The sequence below is a fragment of the Penicillium macrosclerotiorum genome, assembly GCF_028827735.1.
Source record: "Penicillium macrosclerotiorum strain IBT 26536 chromosome Unknown utg000003l_segment0_segment0, whole genome shotgun sequence".
NCBI lineage: Eukaryota > Fungi > Ascomycota > Eurotiomycetes > Eurotiales > Aspergillaceae > Penicillium > Penicillium macrosclerotiorum.
In genome coordinates, this window is record NW_026643083.1 from 2,310,414 (window position 1) to 2,329,099 (window position 18,686).

At 49.2% G+C, this 18,686-nt stretch overlaps 7 protein-coding genes across 7 annotated transcripts; 1 reads left to right on the forward strand and 6 right to left on the reverse strand.

Annotated features, from left to right (window-relative positions):
- Positions 1–462: 462 nt before the first annotated feature.
- Positions 463–2,034, reverse strand: N7462_003724 (acyltransferase family protein; the record flags this gene model as incomplete). Its single annotated transcript, XM_057075450.1, has 3 exons — positions 463–1,133; positions 1,220–1,847; positions 1,906–2,034. The coding sequence occupies 3 exons, from the start codon at positions 2,032–2,034 to the stop codon at positions 463–465; spliced, it is 1,428 nt and encodes a 475-aa protein (XP_056934955.1).
- A 1,403-nt stretch (positions 2,035–3,437) lies between these two features.
- On the reverse strand, positions 3,438–4,707 carry N7462_003725 (transcription initiation factor TFIID subunit 11 family protein; the record flags this gene model as incomplete). The annotated part of the gene is made up of 2 exons (XM_057075451.1): positions 3,438–4,143; positions 4,211–4,707. The coding sequence occupies 2 exons, from the start codon at positions 4,705–4,707 to the stop codon at positions 3,438–3,440; spliced, it is 1,203 nt and encodes a 400-aa protein (XP_056934956.1).
- A 799-nt stretch (positions 4,708–5,506) lies between these two features.
- N7462_003726 (adenosylmethionine decarboxylase SPE2) lies at positions 5,507–7,052 on the reverse strand (the record flags this gene model as incomplete). The annotated part of the gene is made up of 2 exons (XM_057075452.1): positions 5,507–6,876; positions 6,932–7,052. Coding segments are annotated over 2 exons (1,491 nt in total), but the record flags the coding sequence as incomplete, so codon positions are not given.
- Positions 7,053–9,028: 1,976 nt separating this feature from the next.
- Positions 9,029–10,492, reverse strand: N7462_003727 (TATA-binding protein-associated factor TAF6; the record flags this gene model as incomplete). The annotated part of the gene is made up of 3 exons (XM_057075453.1): positions 9,029–9,574; positions 9,640–10,058; positions 10,123–10,492. The coding sequence occupies 3 exons, from the start codon at positions 10,490–10,492 to the stop codon at positions 9,029–9,031; spliced, it is 1,335 nt and encodes a 444-aa protein (XP_056934958.1).
- Positions 10,493–10,982: 490 nt separating this feature from the next.
- Positions 10,983–12,367, reverse strand: sfh5 (CRAL/TRIO domain protein; the record flags this gene model as incomplete). Its single annotated transcript, XM_057075454.1, has 2 exons — positions 10,983–11,652; positions 11,712–12,367. The coding sequence occupies 2 exons, from the start codon at positions 12,365–12,367 to the stop codon at positions 10,983–10,985; spliced, it is 1,326 nt and encodes a 441-aa protein (XP_056934959.1).
- A 1,771-nt stretch (positions 12,368–14,138) lies between these two features.
- Positions 14,139–15,287, reverse strand: N7462_003729 (ketopantoate reductase family protein; the record flags this gene model as incomplete). The annotated part of the gene is made up of 3 exons (XM_057075455.1): positions 14,139–14,327; positions 14,384–15,033; positions 15,095–15,287. The coding sequence occupies 3 exons, from the start codon at positions 15,285–15,287 to the stop codon at positions 14,139–14,141; spliced, it is 1,032 nt and encodes a 343-aa protein (XP_056934960.1).
- A 579-nt stretch (positions 15,288–15,866) lies between these two features.
- N7462_003730 (alpha/beta fold hydrolase) lies at positions 15,867–16,856 on the forward strand (the record flags this gene model as incomplete). The annotated part of the gene is made up of 2 exons (XM_057075456.1): positions 15,867–16,630; positions 16,667–16,856. The coding sequence occupies 2 exons, from the start codon at positions 15,867–15,869 to the stop codon at positions 16,854–16,856; spliced, it is 954 nt and encodes a 317-aa protein (XP_056934961.1).
- Positions 16,857–18,686: the final 1,830 nt, after the last annotated feature.

Consider the following 18,686-nt stretch of genomic DNA (forward strand, 5'->3'; position numbering starts at 1 on the left):
TTTGGCATAACATCTCTCAATGACAAGCTCATACCCCCTCAATGATAAGCGTCACAATCTATGTAACGCTCTGCCTATCAACGTATAAATGCCATTGTGCATAGCTATTTAGTAACTCTAGGCTATATTGATCTCCTTCAAAACTGAAATCCATAGGTTTGGAAGAGAGCAAGTTAGACTCGAAACGCTTCAAGTCGTCTCCTGGTGGTCTGGCAAATTCGCCTTCATGTGTGACGGGGGACAGGGTAGTATTTCGAAGCACTCAGAGTCGATCCAATTGCACATCTAACTCGATCAAGGATCCCTTGGGATTGTCATGGCCGCCACTCCCGTAAACTCTGGTCCAAATGTTCTCCTGGCCGAGTAGACTAGGTGCATTCGTTCCTAATTGACCATCTAGCGTGGGGAGAGGGCGAGAGAAAGTTCTGAAATGAAATGAAGAAAAATTAGAAAACATGGTATTCATGTCGTCTGCATGGGAATAGAAACAGCAGGCAGCGGCAATGACGCTTGCTCATCCTCCTTGAAAACAGCACGCTCTAGTTTCTGCGTCATAGAGGCACAAAATGTATCAACGTAAGCAGTCCAGGCTGCCGCCAGGGCATACACGAGGCCAATCCAAACAGGAATACTGATGGCCACAACCCAAGGCGGGCGTAGTGGCAACCAGTCACGGTCATCATCGGTGCTCGCCTCACTCCCTTCCCATGGCTGGCCACTGATTCCATATAGCATCCAGCAAAGAATGACACGCAGCATTGTTCCGTGGATCAGATAAACTGCAAAACTTTGCTTCCCGAACCAGAGGAGTAGTCGGTTGGAAAGGAAATCTTTAGTCGATGGGGAGAGATAGATAGCAAGAATAATCATATCAACGCCGATGGCTGTATAACGTTTTCCGATATTCACATCCGGCGGGAAGATATACTGAGCAAGATTGAACATCCAGTCGGACCAGGGCATCCACTCAGGGTGCTCGCCTGGGTAGGAGGCTATGAAAAGACCGGCAATTGTGAGCGGGATGGTAATCATTTTCCGGCCATAGGAATGGTTTTCGACCCAATTTTTTAGCGTAGCAGAATAAGAAAGATCGCTCAAGAGCATGCCATAGAAGGCCTGCATTTGAAATGTTTCTGAATATAAGTTAGCGAATTCAAGACCTCAAAGTGAAATCCCCCTCTATGCGTGACTATGGGGGATATATAAATGGTCCACGAACCGACGTCTTTTGAGGCATCTTGATGAAAATATAAGATCATGCCAACATAAAAGACCATGCGATACCGGAATTGAACGAACATGGTTGCAAAAAGACTGATATACACCAGCATTGAGGCCTGGAGTAACGGCAGAAGCGCCCATTGGTGGTCATCGTATGCCATATAACCCGTCGTCCATGTTGACAAGAAATTCAGCCCTAGGCGAATGATTTCTTTCCAAAGAGAATCCTCTAATTCTGGCGCTGCATACCGGCACCACCAGCAGTCGGATCGATTTGCAACTATGAAACCTCCAAATTGAGCAACGGTCCATGAAATGATTAACGCAATCGTGGCGGGAAATATAAGGCGGGGCGGTCTCCGAAACGCGCTTTTGGCTATTGTTGTGAAGGCAGCCGTTGTATCGTGGGCACGAGAGAGTTTGAGAGGTTTGAGAGCACAGACATAGCCAGTCAAAAATGCAAAGATGGTCACACCGATGCGACCTTGCCAAGGGATACGGAGGATTGGCCATTGTAGAATTCGCGGTGTAGCATCTTCTGAATCTCGGGGTGAGAAGAGGTCATAGTCCCAGGCGCGAGCAAGGTGGGTGAGAACCACAAGGAAAGAGGCAATTCCACGAAGACCCTAAATATAAGTAAATGCATTAGCCTGGATAGCTTCTTTTAGGATTTAACAGCCATACGTCAATCCATTTCACGCTTTTCCGGGGGTCGCCTTTTGTGGACCCGTCCCCTTGACCCCATGAGATGACCGAGGGAATTGTACCCTTCAATCGAGTGTAAATGTGAGAAGATGTTTGAAAGACCGACATAGTTGTTCTCGATACTTGGGGACAAATTGAATTGCAAGAATGAAAAGAGTGTATGGACACTAGACACTCGGCTGAGTATCAAATGTAGAAGTCGCTAAAATAGAAACCGATGCAAGACATCAAAACATCGAGATGATAGAATAACAATAAGGACCGAAAAATAAAGAAAGAAGCAAGAATGAGAGAAAGAGAGGCCACCCCAAGGTCGAGCCTGCTAGGAATCGCCAGTCTATAGTATCCCCGGCGAGGACCACGCCAAGAAAGAAGGGGGGACGATTGTCCGCCACAAACCAGAAACTGACGCGATATAAAGTATACAAAGAGTCAGAACGGGCTCATGAATTGCATGAGCCGATTTCCGATCCAATGGCGCGATTGTGAACCCGGTAGGGCGACAAAGGGCCGTCCCAGCAGCTGCCGACTATGCTTTGCCATGGCTAGGGGTGTTGCATAACGTCGATCAAGACGCGGATCCCAAAAAATCCCAGGTATGTGAGGAGCGGCTAGAATAGCTGTCATGCAGACCAGTTAAAAAGGGCGATGTGCCGGTGGCTGGACCCTTGCAGCGGCTGGTGAGACAACATTACTTCGATAGGTGATAGGGCCATCGATCCGATCATTCAGTTGGTTCTTGAACTTGAATGGCCAGGATATAAAAGAGCATCAAGAGAAGAGTAAATTTATCAGTAATTGGCATGGTCTTGTATACTCCATATGGAACGCCATTATTCGTGGTATGATGACACTATTTTGGTCCTGGTTGGGAAATCAATAATGAAGACGCGTCTGCATTTTTGCGCAGCAGCAATCTACCAAGTGAAAAGAGCAAATTTTGGCCTAGTCCCTGCCAAGGATTTTTGGTCTCATTGATCGGCGGATGAATCAGATAGGTCGGAATGTACGGAGTACAACACTGCTATCAGCCGGTAATATTGACCGAGACCGCGGTTGACCTTCGAGGACCTCGTATACGTTCGACACAACCTTGATACGCCGACTCTGGCAATTGATGGTAGGTTGCCTCTCTCGAGATACATGAGTTGTTGAGCAGTTTGGGGAATATATTGGCGAGGTATGATGGAAAGTATAACATGGAGGGGATAACTGGGGAGATATCCGAACAAGAGTATAAACATCAATTCGGAAAAAAAAAACCCCTTGACCAATCAAAGTAAGAATTTATATACAATTTTCTGTGGGCTAGATGACCGCTGAATGCGATGGGTTCTTGCTTCTTGAAACCCCTAGTCATGGTATCGATTTTATGTTGCGTAACCTATTCGAGAACACCACCATTATATACAAGAGACTCCAGCTAGACATGACCCGAAAGGCAGGGATAAAAAAAGGATAAAACCGTGACGCCCTTGAAAAATAATCTAGGAGAAAGAGAAAGTCCCAGATCAACGGAATAGCCGTCGTCCACCAACACTACCTGAGCTCCAGCCGACTGATCCTTTGACTCCCAGATTATCCATACTCAACCCAGAAAAGCCAACGCCGCCCCCTTCACCATCTCGCTTGGTTCGGCGGAGTGCCTCGCGTAAGTGTGAAGGAAGAAGTTGGCCTTTGTGAGGATTAGGTGGGGGTCGGAACTCGCGTTTTGAAGACGAGGGCACAGGGCTGGCGGTCTGGCGGATTTGTGATGGGGATTGGGATATGCGTTGTGTAGGGCCAGGTGATGAGGTTGGATTGAGGTTGCTAATTGGGGTGGAAGAGGACGTTGGTTTCATATCTGACGGCTCTTTCTTGATACCATTGGGAACAGGGGTCCCCGACGGGGTAGGCGTCGAGGTCTTGGACTGAGTAGCTGCTGCTTGGGATCTGGCCTGTGCCGCTTTCTCTGCGGCTGCTTCCTCAGCCTCGAAGGCGGCGCGGGCAGCCTGGTCATGGGCGGCAGCCCATTCGGCCTGAACAGTTCGGGCCTTCTCAATCATCTCACCAGCGAAAACCTTGGTGAAACCGTTGACGGTAGTGACCACGCTAGCCGGCACTGACTGTGAAAGGGCATGGTTGACGATACGGCGCAGCGATTCCTTGCGAAGCTTCGCTCGTTTGAATAAATCATATCGTTCTGATTGCTGGGGATTGAATGCGTCAACTAGAATGCTGTTGTAGGGAAATGAAATACGTTAGTCCTCAATCCATAGAATCTTGAGCAGACCGCGCGACATACGCCAGATTCTTCTTCTCCGCCTCGGTATCAGTCGTCCCTTCTTCCCTGCCTAAAAGCTCGCCCTCGTCGTCATCGTCGTCGTCGTCCACATCATCACCACCCCCAGCACCCCCGCCCATTCCGCCTCTTACCGAGCCTTCAGCATCAACGGATCCCAATCGCCCATCGCCAGCCCGAGAGCTAAGCGCATCCTCTCGCTCACGTTCACGTTCTTTCTCAGCTTTGCTTTTCCGTCCGCGCTTCTTGCCTCGAGCTGCGCCGGCGAATACACCGTCTGCGCTCGCTCCGCCTATGCTTCCTGTGAAACTGCCTGTCACGCTTCCTGCATCGCTCGCGGCACCGAAGCTGCGATCTGCTGTGTCGAGGCCGGTCGGGAATGATGTCTGTCGGAGAGGGTGCATGCGCTGTTTCTTCCCAAGTGGTTGCGAGGCGGAGGATGATATAGAAGGGCGTTTGAGGGGATTGGTTGGAGGTTGGTAAGGAGGTGGTGACGACATGTTGAAGAACTAACGAGGGTGGTTTGAAAGAACTGACAACGAAGTGTGCATATGGGAAGAATAGGAAGAGGTTATGACGATAGAATAAAGTTGTTTCGGTGAAAGAGATCGCAATCTGTGAGATTCTCTAGAGTCGTGATGCGGTGCGGGCTTGATGTCGATGTCAAGAGCGCGGCGCGCGGCGTTAGGCTCGAATCCGTCCTGAAAAGTCTCAAAAATAGATCTCACGCTCAGTGACCCTCACGATGCCGTGTCAGACACAAGGAAATGTGCCAGAGGAAAGTGGCCTGTAACACGCGATCAAATGCAGGATAATCTGAATGGCTGAGCAGGAAACGATGCCTTCTGATCAGACCGCCTTCCGCATTCAGAGGTCTCTTCCCCATATCAAAAACACACTACGCATTCTATGAGCGGAAGAGCTCTGGATCGAGACATTTTAGATCAATATTCAAGGAAACGGTCAATATGAGTCAATTATGCTAAACGAGCGACTAGATGAATCTTCCACAATAATTGACAAACACTTCAAAATAGGGAATCGCTGATGGAATACAGCTGGAATGGGACGGAGAAAGAATCGAGGCGCTTAGAGCATATAAATGCGAAGGTGCAGACGATATAGAGGCTAAAAACCAAGACATCATCATGCACCTGGAGTTGGCTCGATAAAACAGAATCACAAAAACAGACAGTCTTAAAACCAAAAAGTGAAAAAGCCCGAGACTTAAGAGATCAACAACTGAAAAAGGTCGGATTGAGAGAAGATAGACAGTGCACCAATCTCAATGCACTTACATCTTCTCTCCAATCCGTGGTGCCCCCCTTTCCAATCGTTGCGCTCGTAGTAACGGAACACTAGATCGTACCCGTTCAGATCATGGACGATGCGGTCAACGCGGCGGTAACCTTCAATATGCTCCATCTTGTGGTTTCGACGCATAGCCTGGCGGTGCGAGTGCACCTCGTGGAAGCCGTTGGTATCAGTGCCAAGCTCGTCGATGGCCGGTTTGGTCTCGAACAAAGTAATGCTGAAACGGCCTGGCTTGAAGATCTCGACAACCTGCTGGATAATGTCGGCAGTGGTCTTGCCATTCTGAGAATGCGGAACATTGGTCTCAAATGAAGCATAGGAACAGTGGGGTTCCGGAGTGACGTGCACGGTAAAATAGTGAGTTGGAGCCTTGCCATCAGGAGCAGGCACCACACCGTTAGCCGAGAAGCCACAGGGGGTGAAGAGATACGCGTCAATACGAGCGTCAGGGAACTTGCTCTTCGGATAGACGTCCGAAAGACCACAGGCGTCGGAAACCACAGTCCCTAAAGCGTGACCTTCAGTGGTCAGCTCCGGCGGAAGCAGACGATCCGCATCAGGATCATCCGGGTCAGACCCATTGCCAAAGACATCGATATGCTCAACACCGTCTTCATTGTCAAAGCTACGGTAGCGCTTCTCGGCCACGGCGGAGGCGTTGTCCAAATAGAACTGCTTGGCATTCTCCTCATCCAGATCGGTCATGAGAACCTCCAGAGTCTCGTCATGTTCATCGCAGTCGACGATCGAGGAGGCCTGCGGGAAGCTGAGAACCTTCGTCTCTGTCTCAGTGAAATTGGTCTCCTCCTCCTTTGGGCTGGCGGGCGGGGTGAGCAGAGTGTGAGGATCGGTCAAGTACAAGTACCAATGCTCGCCGTTCATTTTGCCAATCATGTATGCGCTGCCATTGAGGAACAGTCTGTCCATGGTGCGAACCTCGTCGCGCCAGCTACGGTGAGGGCCACGCTGACGGTCAGGGAACAAAAAGTTCTTGCGACTGTAAAAGACTCGATAGGGAGCTGCGGCCACGGTAATACCGCGCGAAGGCGGAGCCGTAGCACGGAGAAAGCCTGCAAACAGAGTGGCAATCTCCAAGATGCGCGGCAGGCCGGAAAGAAGGGTCGTAGTCCCACAAGTCTTAAGGATGAGCTTGTGTGGCCAGACGAACATGCTGGACTCTGAAAGAAGGTAAGCGTCCACATCCTCAGATGAGACAACAGAGAGGACTTGGCAGTTGACCAAATCCAGCATATCCTTCCAAATCTCACCGGGGACCTTCTTCAGACCCTCCGGGCCGGCAGCGCCGAGCTCGCTGGCAGACGGAGCGAACCATACTTCGAGCAACTTCTCAGGACCTGGAGAAATCGATGAGCAGTTATTCCTTGGACCCGAAGATTAGATTTGGCGCACCTTCAAAGGCATTGGACGAGTCGAGGTCCTGAGTGGCCTCATAGTTGATGGTCAGAGACGGCGTCCCGGCAAACGAGGACGGAGACTGGGTGTAATTCTTTGGAATACCGACGTAAACCATTTCCGTTGATTGATGCAGCCGAGGCTGGTGAGTTTGTGCAATAAACGGCGGAGAAGGAGGATCTGTGACGTCGGACCGCCCTAGGAACTTTCTGAGGGAGACAAAAGGCTTTAGAAGCACTGTCTACTTACCCAGACGAACAAGGGGGCAGTGCCCGTCTGAGAAGAGAAGGCCCTTGGGAAAGAGAAAAACTGGCTAACAGGCCAGGCAGGTTATAATGCAAACAGGCCCGAGGGGCTGCTAAGGAGGCAGAAAGGCGAAGGAGAGGAGAAAGACGCTACAAAGAATGGTGACTGTCAGTCCAGTACCCTCGTGCTGGAAGATACCGATACCGGTCAAAGTATCGGGTCTAGCAGACGAGAGTATCTGCTTTTTTTGGAAAAGGTAAAGAGGAAAGTCGGTTGTTGGGGATGAAAGTCTCGTTATCGAGGCCTGAAGACAGCAAGAGGATTAGCATATTGCACTTCTCGATTACAAGCGGCCTAAACAGGTGCAGTGAAAAAACATGAAGACACAACACGTCACAGGCATGTTAAGTGACAGTGTCATGTTGAGCAATTGCTTCAAACCAGATGATTTCCTGGGTTCTTGTAGTTCGGCGGCTACCATGAGGGGTAGTGGTGGGAGAAGAGAAACGAGAGGGAAAAAAGTACACCTACTTCGCAGGCTTAGACAGGAATCGCAGAAGATCCTTCGGGCTCATGGAAGGCAGGAAAGGAAATTCGGCTTAAAGCTGCACGATATCGCGCGAGGCCACAATCGTTAACATCAGCAGGATGTTGCGTGGAAAGCGGCACAGAAAAGTCAGTCAGACTTCGGACGGAGGCCCGATGAGTGCCCGAGATGTGGTAGAATTGCGCTGGTCGCGAAATGAGCGAGCAGGGCGTTCTGTCAGGAATTTCGTTGGCTCAAGCCAAGTAGGAAAAGGTGGAAAAGCAGGACCTCAAGAGGAGGGGTGACGAGCTAAAATGTTTGCCGTAATGGGCGATTTGGTTGGTGATGAGCGATTTTGTCTGTGGGCCCAGACTGTGTGGGGCGCTCCGTCAAAATCTGTCTGACATCAGGGAAGGCAACTCCATGTTAGTTGGGCTCATCATCCACGTTATTACATGCGAGAATTGGACAGACAACGATGGTTCACTGACCTGGAATACGATGCCAAATTCTCTAGACTGTGCAGGTTATCTGGCACAATAGCTCTGAGGGAGTTGAGAACGATGAAGCGCCCGATCAAGAATCCTGATCCTCACGCGAGCGGTGACACCGGGCAGAATAGACAAGAATGGGGCCGGTGCCTGGACGGAGTTTATGTCAGCGATCAGTAGCTCCGAGAGTCGAAACAAGAGCACTTTGTAGAAGAGGGCAACTGGGATTTTGAATTTTGAGCGTGGACTCCTTGCAGCTGATAGTTCAAGTTACAGTCCAGGTTGTCATGGAGTCGGAGGACTCCGTGTATTAGGTAATCTTATTCTTGATTACGCTACCGGATCTAGAATCTCATTATTGGAGGATCTTTCTTTGAATTATCCCCTGACTGGAACAAGATCTGGAATATCTGATTCCTAAATCTTGCCTCCTGCGAGGCTGCTAGCTCGGGTTGTGCGCATTTACCCTCTGTCGCACAGCATATCTATCACTGCCATGTCTCTTCGTTGCCGACCGTTTTCCTGCAGGTACTGGTCCAATCAGGGAAATTAATGGAGACCAACCAACGATACGAAGTAAAGCGGACTATAGTCCGGTATCAGGGCGCCTCGGAGATGGCCGATGATGTAATAATAACTTAGTGAACTATGTTTACTAAAAAAAATGAAAAAAAAAAAACAATCATGACAAGGTCAAAGCCAAATGAAACCCTTGTCTTCTCCCTTTACAACGCCAGATCATAACGCCATGCCAGATGCAGATCATGCCAGTCCCCGATCCCGCGTGAGTTCAAACGATGCAGATTGGAATAAACCCCAGAGTACCAGTCATCAAGCATCCAGGATCAGACGAGCAAGCTGCACCTCTTTATTATCCGCGATCCGATTGGCAAGAAGATCTCCGACCTTCTCAGCTAACTGGCTACGGAGATCGTCGGAAACGGCGGCAGGGTGACCGTTGGTCAAAGACGATTGGCTATCACGGAGGGACCTCAAGACAGCCATAAGTGCATCCAGCACACGTTCTGCGGCAGGCCGACGAGCGATATCCTCAATACCATCACTCAGAATCTTTGAATACTCGCCAAGATTGGGGATAACAAGCACACGGATGACCTCCGCACCGCCGACGGCTTGTAAACCAATAATAGCGCCATAATGGGCCCCAAAGGGCTTAGAAGGATCGAGGAAGCTCTTCAGACAGGACCGGACGAGGCGTGGTTTGAGCATGTGGGAAGAATGAGAGTATTTCTTCGCAATTAGACCCAGAAGTGAGGCAGCCAGATCACGAAGCGCGAACTGCTCGGCCAGATCAGCGGTTCCACCTAGCTGGCGGCCGACCAGGCAGGTCAGGATTGAAGGAACAAGAGATGCAATCTAATCAGAAAGTTAGTACCTGCGCCTCAGATCCGAGCAAAGGCTTGCGTAGAACAAAGACTTACATAAGGATCAACGTAGAGTGATTGGTTCTGTACCAGGGCTTCGGCCATATGCATTACTTGAGTGAGTACAAAGATATCCTTGAGGCTGTGGGTAACCTTCTCAGCAATGAACTGGACGAAGTATGGAACCAGTTGGTGTAAACCGGGATCTTCTCGTAGGCTGGCATAGCCCGAGGTTCGATAATCCTCGCTTGTCTCGTCCAGAAATGCACTGCAGACCTTCTCGAAATATAGTTGGAGTTCTTTGGAAAGCACGTGCTTCACCAATGGCCTGACTGACACATCCCCTGTACCACTCATCGCTGCCAGGGTGGAATTGGCATTCGGTCCCTTCGATACCAGCTCGAGGTTACGAGAGTCCGCAGCCGTAGGGTTCTGCGGAATAGATGGTTGCACGCCTTCAACAGCCAACCAGTGACCTATCAAACTGGTTAGATCAACCCCACGAGTCATCTACAAGATGGATTCCTGTGAAAAACTGACCAGTGAACGAAACCTCCCGAGGAACCTTTGGCAAAGGCGCATTGATAAGCTTTTCAAAATCAACCTCTTCGTCCTCAACGTAGAATAGCGGTTGTCCGGGACCTAATGATGCTTCACCAAATTTCAACGGACGAAGAGACTCATAGCCATAAAGAGGTTCCACGTCCAGATTTCGCAGGGCCAGAGAGATATCCTGGGTGGTGAGCAAGGTGCGCTTGCCGTGGCGCATCGACTTCAGCGCCTCCTCCAGCACTTGCGCAACTCGATATTCGACATCGCGGGCGAGATTTTCAGTCACATCGTGATTGAGATTTGTGATTCCAACAGATTCCGCAACATCGCGGATGTTGTCCGGGTTCCAGACAGACATTGTGGCCGAGTTCAGATCCGGTGAAGACGCGAATGGAGGTCAGGGTGGAGGCCAGACGAATTGACGGTCGGGTATATTGAGAAGCGTGATCAAAGCGAGGATCGCATTCTGAGCGCAACAGAAAGCGAGCTGTAGATGAGGAAAGGGAAATCTCGTGCAGGCCGGGGTTGACGTCGCCTCAGAGTTGCGGCGCGGAGAGAAGGAGGATGCTTGATAAGGTCGGGAGTGTTGCGCAAGTAGTTTTGTGGGTTTCCGTACAAGCTATGTGTTGTCCGAACTCACGTGGTCCGACAACTAATTCATACGAAGGCGACCAAGGCATTTTCGAGACAATAACTCTCAAAAGGGCATGATTATTAACTATGTATGAAACGTGTGGGTTTGAATCTAGACAATAGGCGCGAATCGCCCCAGATAAAACAATGGAGCGGAGAAGGAAGCCCTGCTCTTCCGGGTATCAAAACAGAACGCTCGAAAAGCAAGCGCACATTTACTTGGCTTCCGCAGGGGTGCTCTCAGTCGTAACCTTGGGCTCCTCTGCAGATTCCTCCTTGACGGCCTCAGCCTTCGCAGGCTCTTCCTTCGCAGGCTCTTCCTTCGCAGGCTCTTCCTTCGCGGGCTCCGTCACGGCGGGTTCCTCGGTCTTCGGGGGAACTTCTGGGGGAACTTCAGCAGTGGCCTCAGCAGGCTTAGGCTCGTTCTTCTTTTCTTCCTTATCCTCAATCAACTGAACAGTCCGAGCCTCCTCCTTCAGCTCCGGCCCCTTTCCACCGTAGGTCGTCGGGATCTTCTCAGACACGGAAGCAGGGAACTCGCGAGCCAGATTAGCACCATTGGTGATAGGATGGAACTTGCGTGTGGTGTTGCGGCTCAAGACAAGCTTCATGGCGGAAAACATCCAGCCCATGATAGCAGGGACGTTGACGAAGAACTTCTCGCGAAGTAGCTCAGGGTAGGCGGTGGAAAAAACGTCGATGGTCTTCTTGGTGGCCGCCCTAACACTGGGGTCCATCCGGAAGAACTTGACATTCAGGTAGTCGTGCACCTGGATCATTTGATAGGGGTCCTTCTCGCCGTCATAATCAATCACAGTAATAGCATCTTTCATCTTGAGGTCCTGAACGGCGAGTTCCATAAGGGCAGCGCGCCACTTGACAAATCTGGCAGTGTATCAATATCAGCATATCATCCACCATGTTCAACGAAGGATATCCCTTACTCATCAGAATCCGCAAAGGTAGCATTGACATCCTTGACAGCTCCGTAGATGTTCCAGGTAAACACCAGTGGTCGACCATCCTGCTCGTAGGTGGTCAAGTATCCCAGACCACCGTACTTGGTGGTACTGTAGCGACCTGACTCAACCAGCCCGAGCGGGTCGGTCTGTTTACGCCACTCCAGAGCCTTGCGGAGCTGGTCCTTGGCTGCCTGCAAATTGCCCTCATTCGCGCGCAAGAATTTTATCAGGACATTGACGGTGGGGATATCGTCGCTGTCCTTGAGAGGCACACCCCACATCTCACCATGTCCGGTACTGCTGAGAATTTTGGGCAGGTCGTCAAAGAACTGACTCAGCGAAGGAATGTTGGTCAGGTACGCCGGTTTTTCGGGCTTCTGCTCCTCAGGCTTGGCTGCTTCAGCCTCGGGGGCAGCAGCGGTCGCAGCAGGGGCAGCCTCTTGAACAGATTCCTGCTCCGGAGCTGGAGCATCTTGAGCAGGCTCGTCAGCTTTGGGCGCGGCGTCGGTGGCTTCCGCGGCTTTGAAAGCAGCGTCCGCGGGTGTTTCTGTAGGCTTTTCAGCTGCAGGAGCTTCGACGGCTTCTTCGACCTTCTCCAGTGGGACTGGCGTTTGTTCGATAGGTTTTTCGTCCGACATGATGGTAATGCTTGATCAAGGGAAGGGTAGAAAAGTGTTGGTAGGCAGAAGAGAGGAGGGTTCAGGGGGAGAATAAGAGGCAGGGGCTAGCCTTTGTCAATAATCGGGGCCACTTTCGGAAGCTATCAATCAGGCCCACAATGGGCCCCACCTGTCATCCCGATGGGCTTGCAGCTGAGACAACGCTAAGAGAGCACGACGCAGCAGCGCAATCGGAGAAATATCTAGCCCCTGAGCAGCTGCTTGTTCTTGCTTGGTTTGAAATTCGATCGACAGGCGCTGCTGTTGGATGAGAGTGGCCTGATTGGTGCGAGCAATAATATACAGCCTGGGGTACCACCTCCACCGCACCTTGTAAGTCGGTCGTCGGGAGCGGCGCAGTCTTGCTTGCAATAAATAACAAGAATAATAGGAGGTTAAGTGAAACAATCTGGCTTCTGAATATAAGCTCTAAGATATCGCAGATCTAATTCAGTTCTTTTAGGACTCCGTGGCTTCTCTTTCCCGGGTCTAGATTTTTTTCCCCAAGGTCTGACCCCGCCCTTAATGAAGGATGGTGAATGGATGAAGGTGAAACACAGGCAATTAAAGGGGCCCAAATAACCTTAAATGAGAAAAGGTCTTCTTATGTTGGTTTTTCTCCCTCTTTCACTTCGAGTGAGAAAGACTTCCTTGCTATTCCTTGCTTATTTAATCCAATGGAGGTAGAACCCAGATTCCTACAGAGAACGGATATGTACGTGTTTATTGTCTCAAAATTTTGCATTTGGAGGAAATAATTCCAGCCCAGGTATCTTGGCAGATTCCTAATTCCGTTGAACTAGCCCCCGTTTTCTTCACAGCTTCGGGGCTGATAGAATAGCCTTGCATATTGCAGAAGCCTCGGTAATAGTCGCGTTGACTAAATATTTAAGATTAAATTCCAATTATTGCACGACCAGGAATCAGTCGGTCACATGAACGTACTCAGTCTAGGATCAATATCGCATGCAACGAGGCAGGCCTCGTTCTTTAAGAGATTGTCAAAAGTAGCAGGGGAACATATGGACGAAATGATATTGCCACTACAATTTGACTCTTTCAGGATTTTGAGAACGCATGGCACAATGCAGCGAGGATCTTGGCTGATCCCAAAGAAATCGATTGCGCCAGCGAAGACGAAAAGACAAGGGATTATGGCGGAGAATTTCATCCTTATCTGGTGGGTTTAATCAGTTGTCTGGGACGACCAAGCGATAATGGGAAAATTGCTGACCTCCGAGCATCTCAGTGTGCTATTTATAGTGTAATACTATGTTATCACTCGAAAGGGCAATCTCACAATGCTCATGTAATTCCGCTTGTGTTGCTCAATTTCGGAGCATTTTGGTTAAATTTATGAATAACTTCCGTCTTCATACGTCTTCATATTTAATGACCCGATCCTAACGGAAATTTGACCAGGAAAAGTATGCAAGTCGACTGATTCCGGACTCCTTCAAAAATCATGTTGAGAATAGGAAATTCAGGTACTTTCTTACATCTCAATTGCTAATAATATTTCATACATGTGGACTCAAAACGAGCTTGCTCATCACATGTCAGGTATATATTTCGTGACACAGCAATTTCCATTTCACGTCTCACCGGTACCCCAGAGCTGCCCCAGAATCATTTTCTGGAGTGTTTCCCGAGGGAGTACATTACTAGGAGGCTATTTTCGATTCAAGTAAGATTGACTCGCTTTTCTTGACCTCGAAAATCCTCCAGAGGCATCAAGGCGCACGAAACCCTACTTAGAACCATTAGCGAGGTAATCGCCCTTTGGTGGAATAGCAATTAGCTCCTTCTGCTGCTTCAGTTTCCATTGAATTGCCTTCATCGTATGATAGATAAAAGTCAAAGTTGGCATGGGTACATCCCGTGCTAGTCCTTCTCTTAATGGCTCACCAACCAGCGTCTCAAACTCCACCAAGTTACCCTGATACATGTCAGCAAGTCGCCAACTCGTTCTTTAGGCAATGAGCACAACCATACCTTCTGAACATCTTCCAGCATGCTCGGCTGCAGATACATGGTCAGAGGGTCCATGTTAATCATACGGTCAATAATTCCAGCTGGGAGAGTGACCCCGGATGCCTTCGCTGCGGCTACTACTTCTTGCATTGCAGGGCGTAGCAGAGTAGCCACTGTATCATCAGCGAGCCGAATCCGTCCCGTATCCAACCCTGTGATCGCACAAACAGGGTTCAGGCAAGCATTGTATACGAGCTTTTGCCATCGATGATATGAAACATCCGCAGAGAAAGTGCAATCTGTTTTTCCACCCGACGAATAAATTTTAACGAATTCTCGCGCTGCTTGAGCTTGTTCCTCATCTGGGAGTCGAGGGTTCCGAAATGCACCGATCACGAGCCGATCCGAATCTTCGTGATCGATCACTGCTGGTGCTGTCTCGTGCGATCCAATCAGGCTAACTCCAGACAGACAAATATTGTCAGGGTACTTGGCGAAGAATGGCAACTCGATATTCAACCCATTCTGAATCAGTACAATCACCGTTTTACCCGGTGTGATTGCAGGTTCCACCAAGTCTGCCGCAGTTGGACGGTGATCTACAATATTTTTGGTGGTAATTACCACATAATCGAACTGCTTATCGCTCTGGTTGGGGATATAGTTCAAAACTTCCATCCGTAGTTCATAAGTAAAAGAATACCTCGTAGATGGGAATTGCAATTGGCTTACCCTCTGACGGTCGCCAATTCGCGATTTCTCCATGGTCGCATGATCGAATATGAAAGCCATCTTGAATAACTTTGGTGTAGTTTGATCGAAGCACCGCTGTGACAACAGCGTCGCCGCCCATCTCTAGATTCAAGCCTGCGATCGTTCCAACGCCACCACAGCCCACCAAAAGAATTCGTGGCTTATTCGACATGGCCGGGCTATTTTAAGTGAGCAGAAGTGACTTGAAAGGTATCTCTCGCTTCTCCTGTGTATTCAGCTCAATTCAATCCGCGAGGGTTTCCAAATTGGAGGCGGACCTTGGAGCTTTTCACCTCGGGATGGGCATTGCCTAGCCGAGATGCGGGGGCTGTTTACGAAGGTGATAAGATAGTGCGGTTGGATTTAGTTTGCCAAGAGAATGGCTAATGTTGTCATAGTTTATCAGGAAATGCAGGGCAGAATAATACTGTATTTTGTTGCTGTCATAGTTCCGCCTCCATCCACTCGCTCTCTCCCAAAGCCCCGTAAAACTGGTAGAAAGGGCGGGCCGTCCCCAAAATTGAATCAGGTACAATCACGATTACACGTTTTGATTATGCTCTAGTCCACATCTCCGATGAGGCCAAAACTCAACACTTGGCAAATAGACCTTTCATAACCATCCAGTGGTACATAATCCGTTTATCTGCAGCTACAACCCCCACTTTCTAATATACAACAGCAATTTAGTCTCCAACCAGGGTTGGGATACAATCAGCAGCGACAGCATCTAATTTTTGTTCAAATTATCATGTCCACCGTATCAGTTGTGCTACCCCGCCCCGGCGGTCCAAATGCCGACGACACACAGGAACCAATCCGAGGGCCATCAGAAGCCAGCTTCGTTGCAAAATTTGGTAGCCTACTGCCACTAGCATCCTTTTTGGCGACTCCAAACGGCAGGGTTGCGTATTACGAGCTCAAACCCTCACCTCCAGTCCCAACAGACCAAATCAATCCTATTTCCCGAGTGTTGCTTGTGCATGGCGTCCAGACCTCGGCCATCGGTCTGCAGCCATTGGCAAGCGCGCTATCTTCACGTTTCGCATATACGCACTTTGTGCTGGTAGATCTATGGGGCCATGGTCTTACTGACACCCCATTGAAAGTACACAACTCCGTGCTTTTTCATGGACTATTGGAGGCTGTGACGGCAAATTTGAAGTGGGAGAATGCCCATTTTCTTGGTTATTCGTTTGGTGGATCGACGGCTGCATCTTTTGCAGCCGTGCACGCAGAGCGTGTTGCATCCATGGTGTTAGTTGCACCCGCGGGCCTTATGCGTGCAGCGAGCTTCAACAACCTCCAGAGAAGCTATTTGCACGGGGGTGAAGGAATAGAAGAACAAGCGCAAACATGGATTCTGGAGTTCCTAGAAGGGGGACAATTAATCGTACCTTCTGACTGGAAAGAGAAAGTTAAGCGAGGCGAGGTAGTTGCGGAGGCTGTTCGAGACTGGCAAATGAAGGAGCATAAGGGACACTTGGCGAGTATCGTGGGAATTTTTCAGAGACGGTGAGGTTCTGGATAAACATGCTGAATTTTCTCAAGCGGCGCAAACGGATATCCAAAGCTTGTGTGTCTTGGAGAGTTGGACGATGTGGTCAGTGAGCAGGACCTGAACGAGGTTGGGATGCAGAATGTCGTTGTCCTGCCGCAAGTGGGACATGGAGTTGTGCGAGACCGGGTCCCAGAAGTCACTCAACTAGTAGAAGATTTCTGGAATAAGCTTTTGTGGTGAATAACTTCGCCAGATCTTAAATGGTATATCACACTTGATTCATACATTTGAATGCTGAGTTAGCCAAGGCAAAACGAAGAATTTTTCGCTTTGTTATAAAATACATTCTGACTTTGCATTGCTCAACATATTGAGCTCGGATAAAGCACTGCTGGTTCATGTAGCGTATCGTAAGACATCGCCGCTCTGTGCTTATATTTTATTGATATTACTACGGCTTTTCCTGTAATGAGTCAAGGCCCCCAAAGCTATCACCAACGTTCCCTACTTGCAAATACTTAATTGGGCTTTGGAATCCAAAAATTCCAATATTGGGGCTCGATAGACCAAATATTATTATCTTTTGAGCTTTGGGACACCATGACAAAAGTTCATCGTCAGAGTTTGCCAACAATATATTCTCCGTCTTGGCCCGTAAAAGCCCTGCGTAAAGAACCTCAAATGCTCTATTCGACGCCCTTTGTCCGTGGTAATCTTTCCTCCGGTGTAATCTAGACCTCCAAGCATCACCCAACAGTCTGTCATATCCATTTCTGCCGGCATCGCCTTATATAGCTTAGGTGCGCAATCTGGACCCCAAGATGACTCGCCGGAATCGCAATAATGGCACTATCTGCGATGGTATTCTTCACGTCGGGGACCATGACTGCCAGAATGTAAAAGAGAGATATTCATGGAGGAAACATGGTGCTGCATCAGTGACATTACTTCCAAGGTAACCGTCGTATAGAACTATTTTCTTGAATTTAACCCCCCACCATCTATCCATGAACCCGTGTATCTCTATAAATGCTCTGGTATATATAGTTCACATTCTCCTCAGAGGAGAGGTAATACTGAGCAAATATAGGTTCGCGGACTTTGCTAGTTCCAGCACTTCCTTGACTCCATTTTCACCCGACAGGAGATTGGGGTGGGATGCCGAACTTGGTCCCACTCACGGCAGCCTGTTTCCGCTCCGGCAACAGAGGGAGAAAGTTATATTGTTATGGAGTGGACTGGGAATAGAAAGCATTATCTTTCGTACAGTAAACGTAAGCTCATTCGAGTACTCCTGACGTGCAGTCACTTGCACATAGCCGCGGAGGTCGGTGACAGCCTTCAGCAGTTACGAGAGGTGGAATTGAACCGGATAGATAAATCTTAGCAATGTTAATTGCGACCTCATATGTCCCTAAACCCTGTAAGCTTTTGCCTCCTCCCATTTTGCTAGTCTTCTGGGGCGTGTCTCACCGGTGCGGAAACGCAAGTACTGTCCTTCGTACTTACTATAAGAACACATCTATATCAAGCCCCCGCCACGAGCACAGATTGACATAAATGCCTGCGCTGATCTCATCTGAGTTTACACCGATCATGACCTGCGTCTATATGTTGACCATTTTAGCCGTCCGCTCCGTCCCGTGTTCTCGGCGATCGAATGTGTGCAGTGTAATCCGACCAAGCTCTATAACTTATTCATCCCGGGTTCCAGAAAGCGAATTAACTCGTGCATGAACCTACAAATCGTGGAGGATATCTCTTGTGCGCTCCAGATCCTCAGTATCCGCGGGCTTTGCGACCTATAAAATATGTCAACTCTGGGACGAAAACCTTGGAGCTCGCGAATATCCATTGTAGTGGGAAATGGCGATCTGCGTGATGACCTTGGGTTGATGTACGTACTATAATTATCCACATCTGGTATATCATGGATGAATTTACTAAGAGTATATAGAAATTTCTTCGCAATAAATTATTGCAGGAAGTGTTGCATCTACAGGAAGCAAGTGGAGAAGGTAAAGGGGTGCTCTAATGAAGACAGCCCCTTGCAAGGAGCAGACTGCCCAG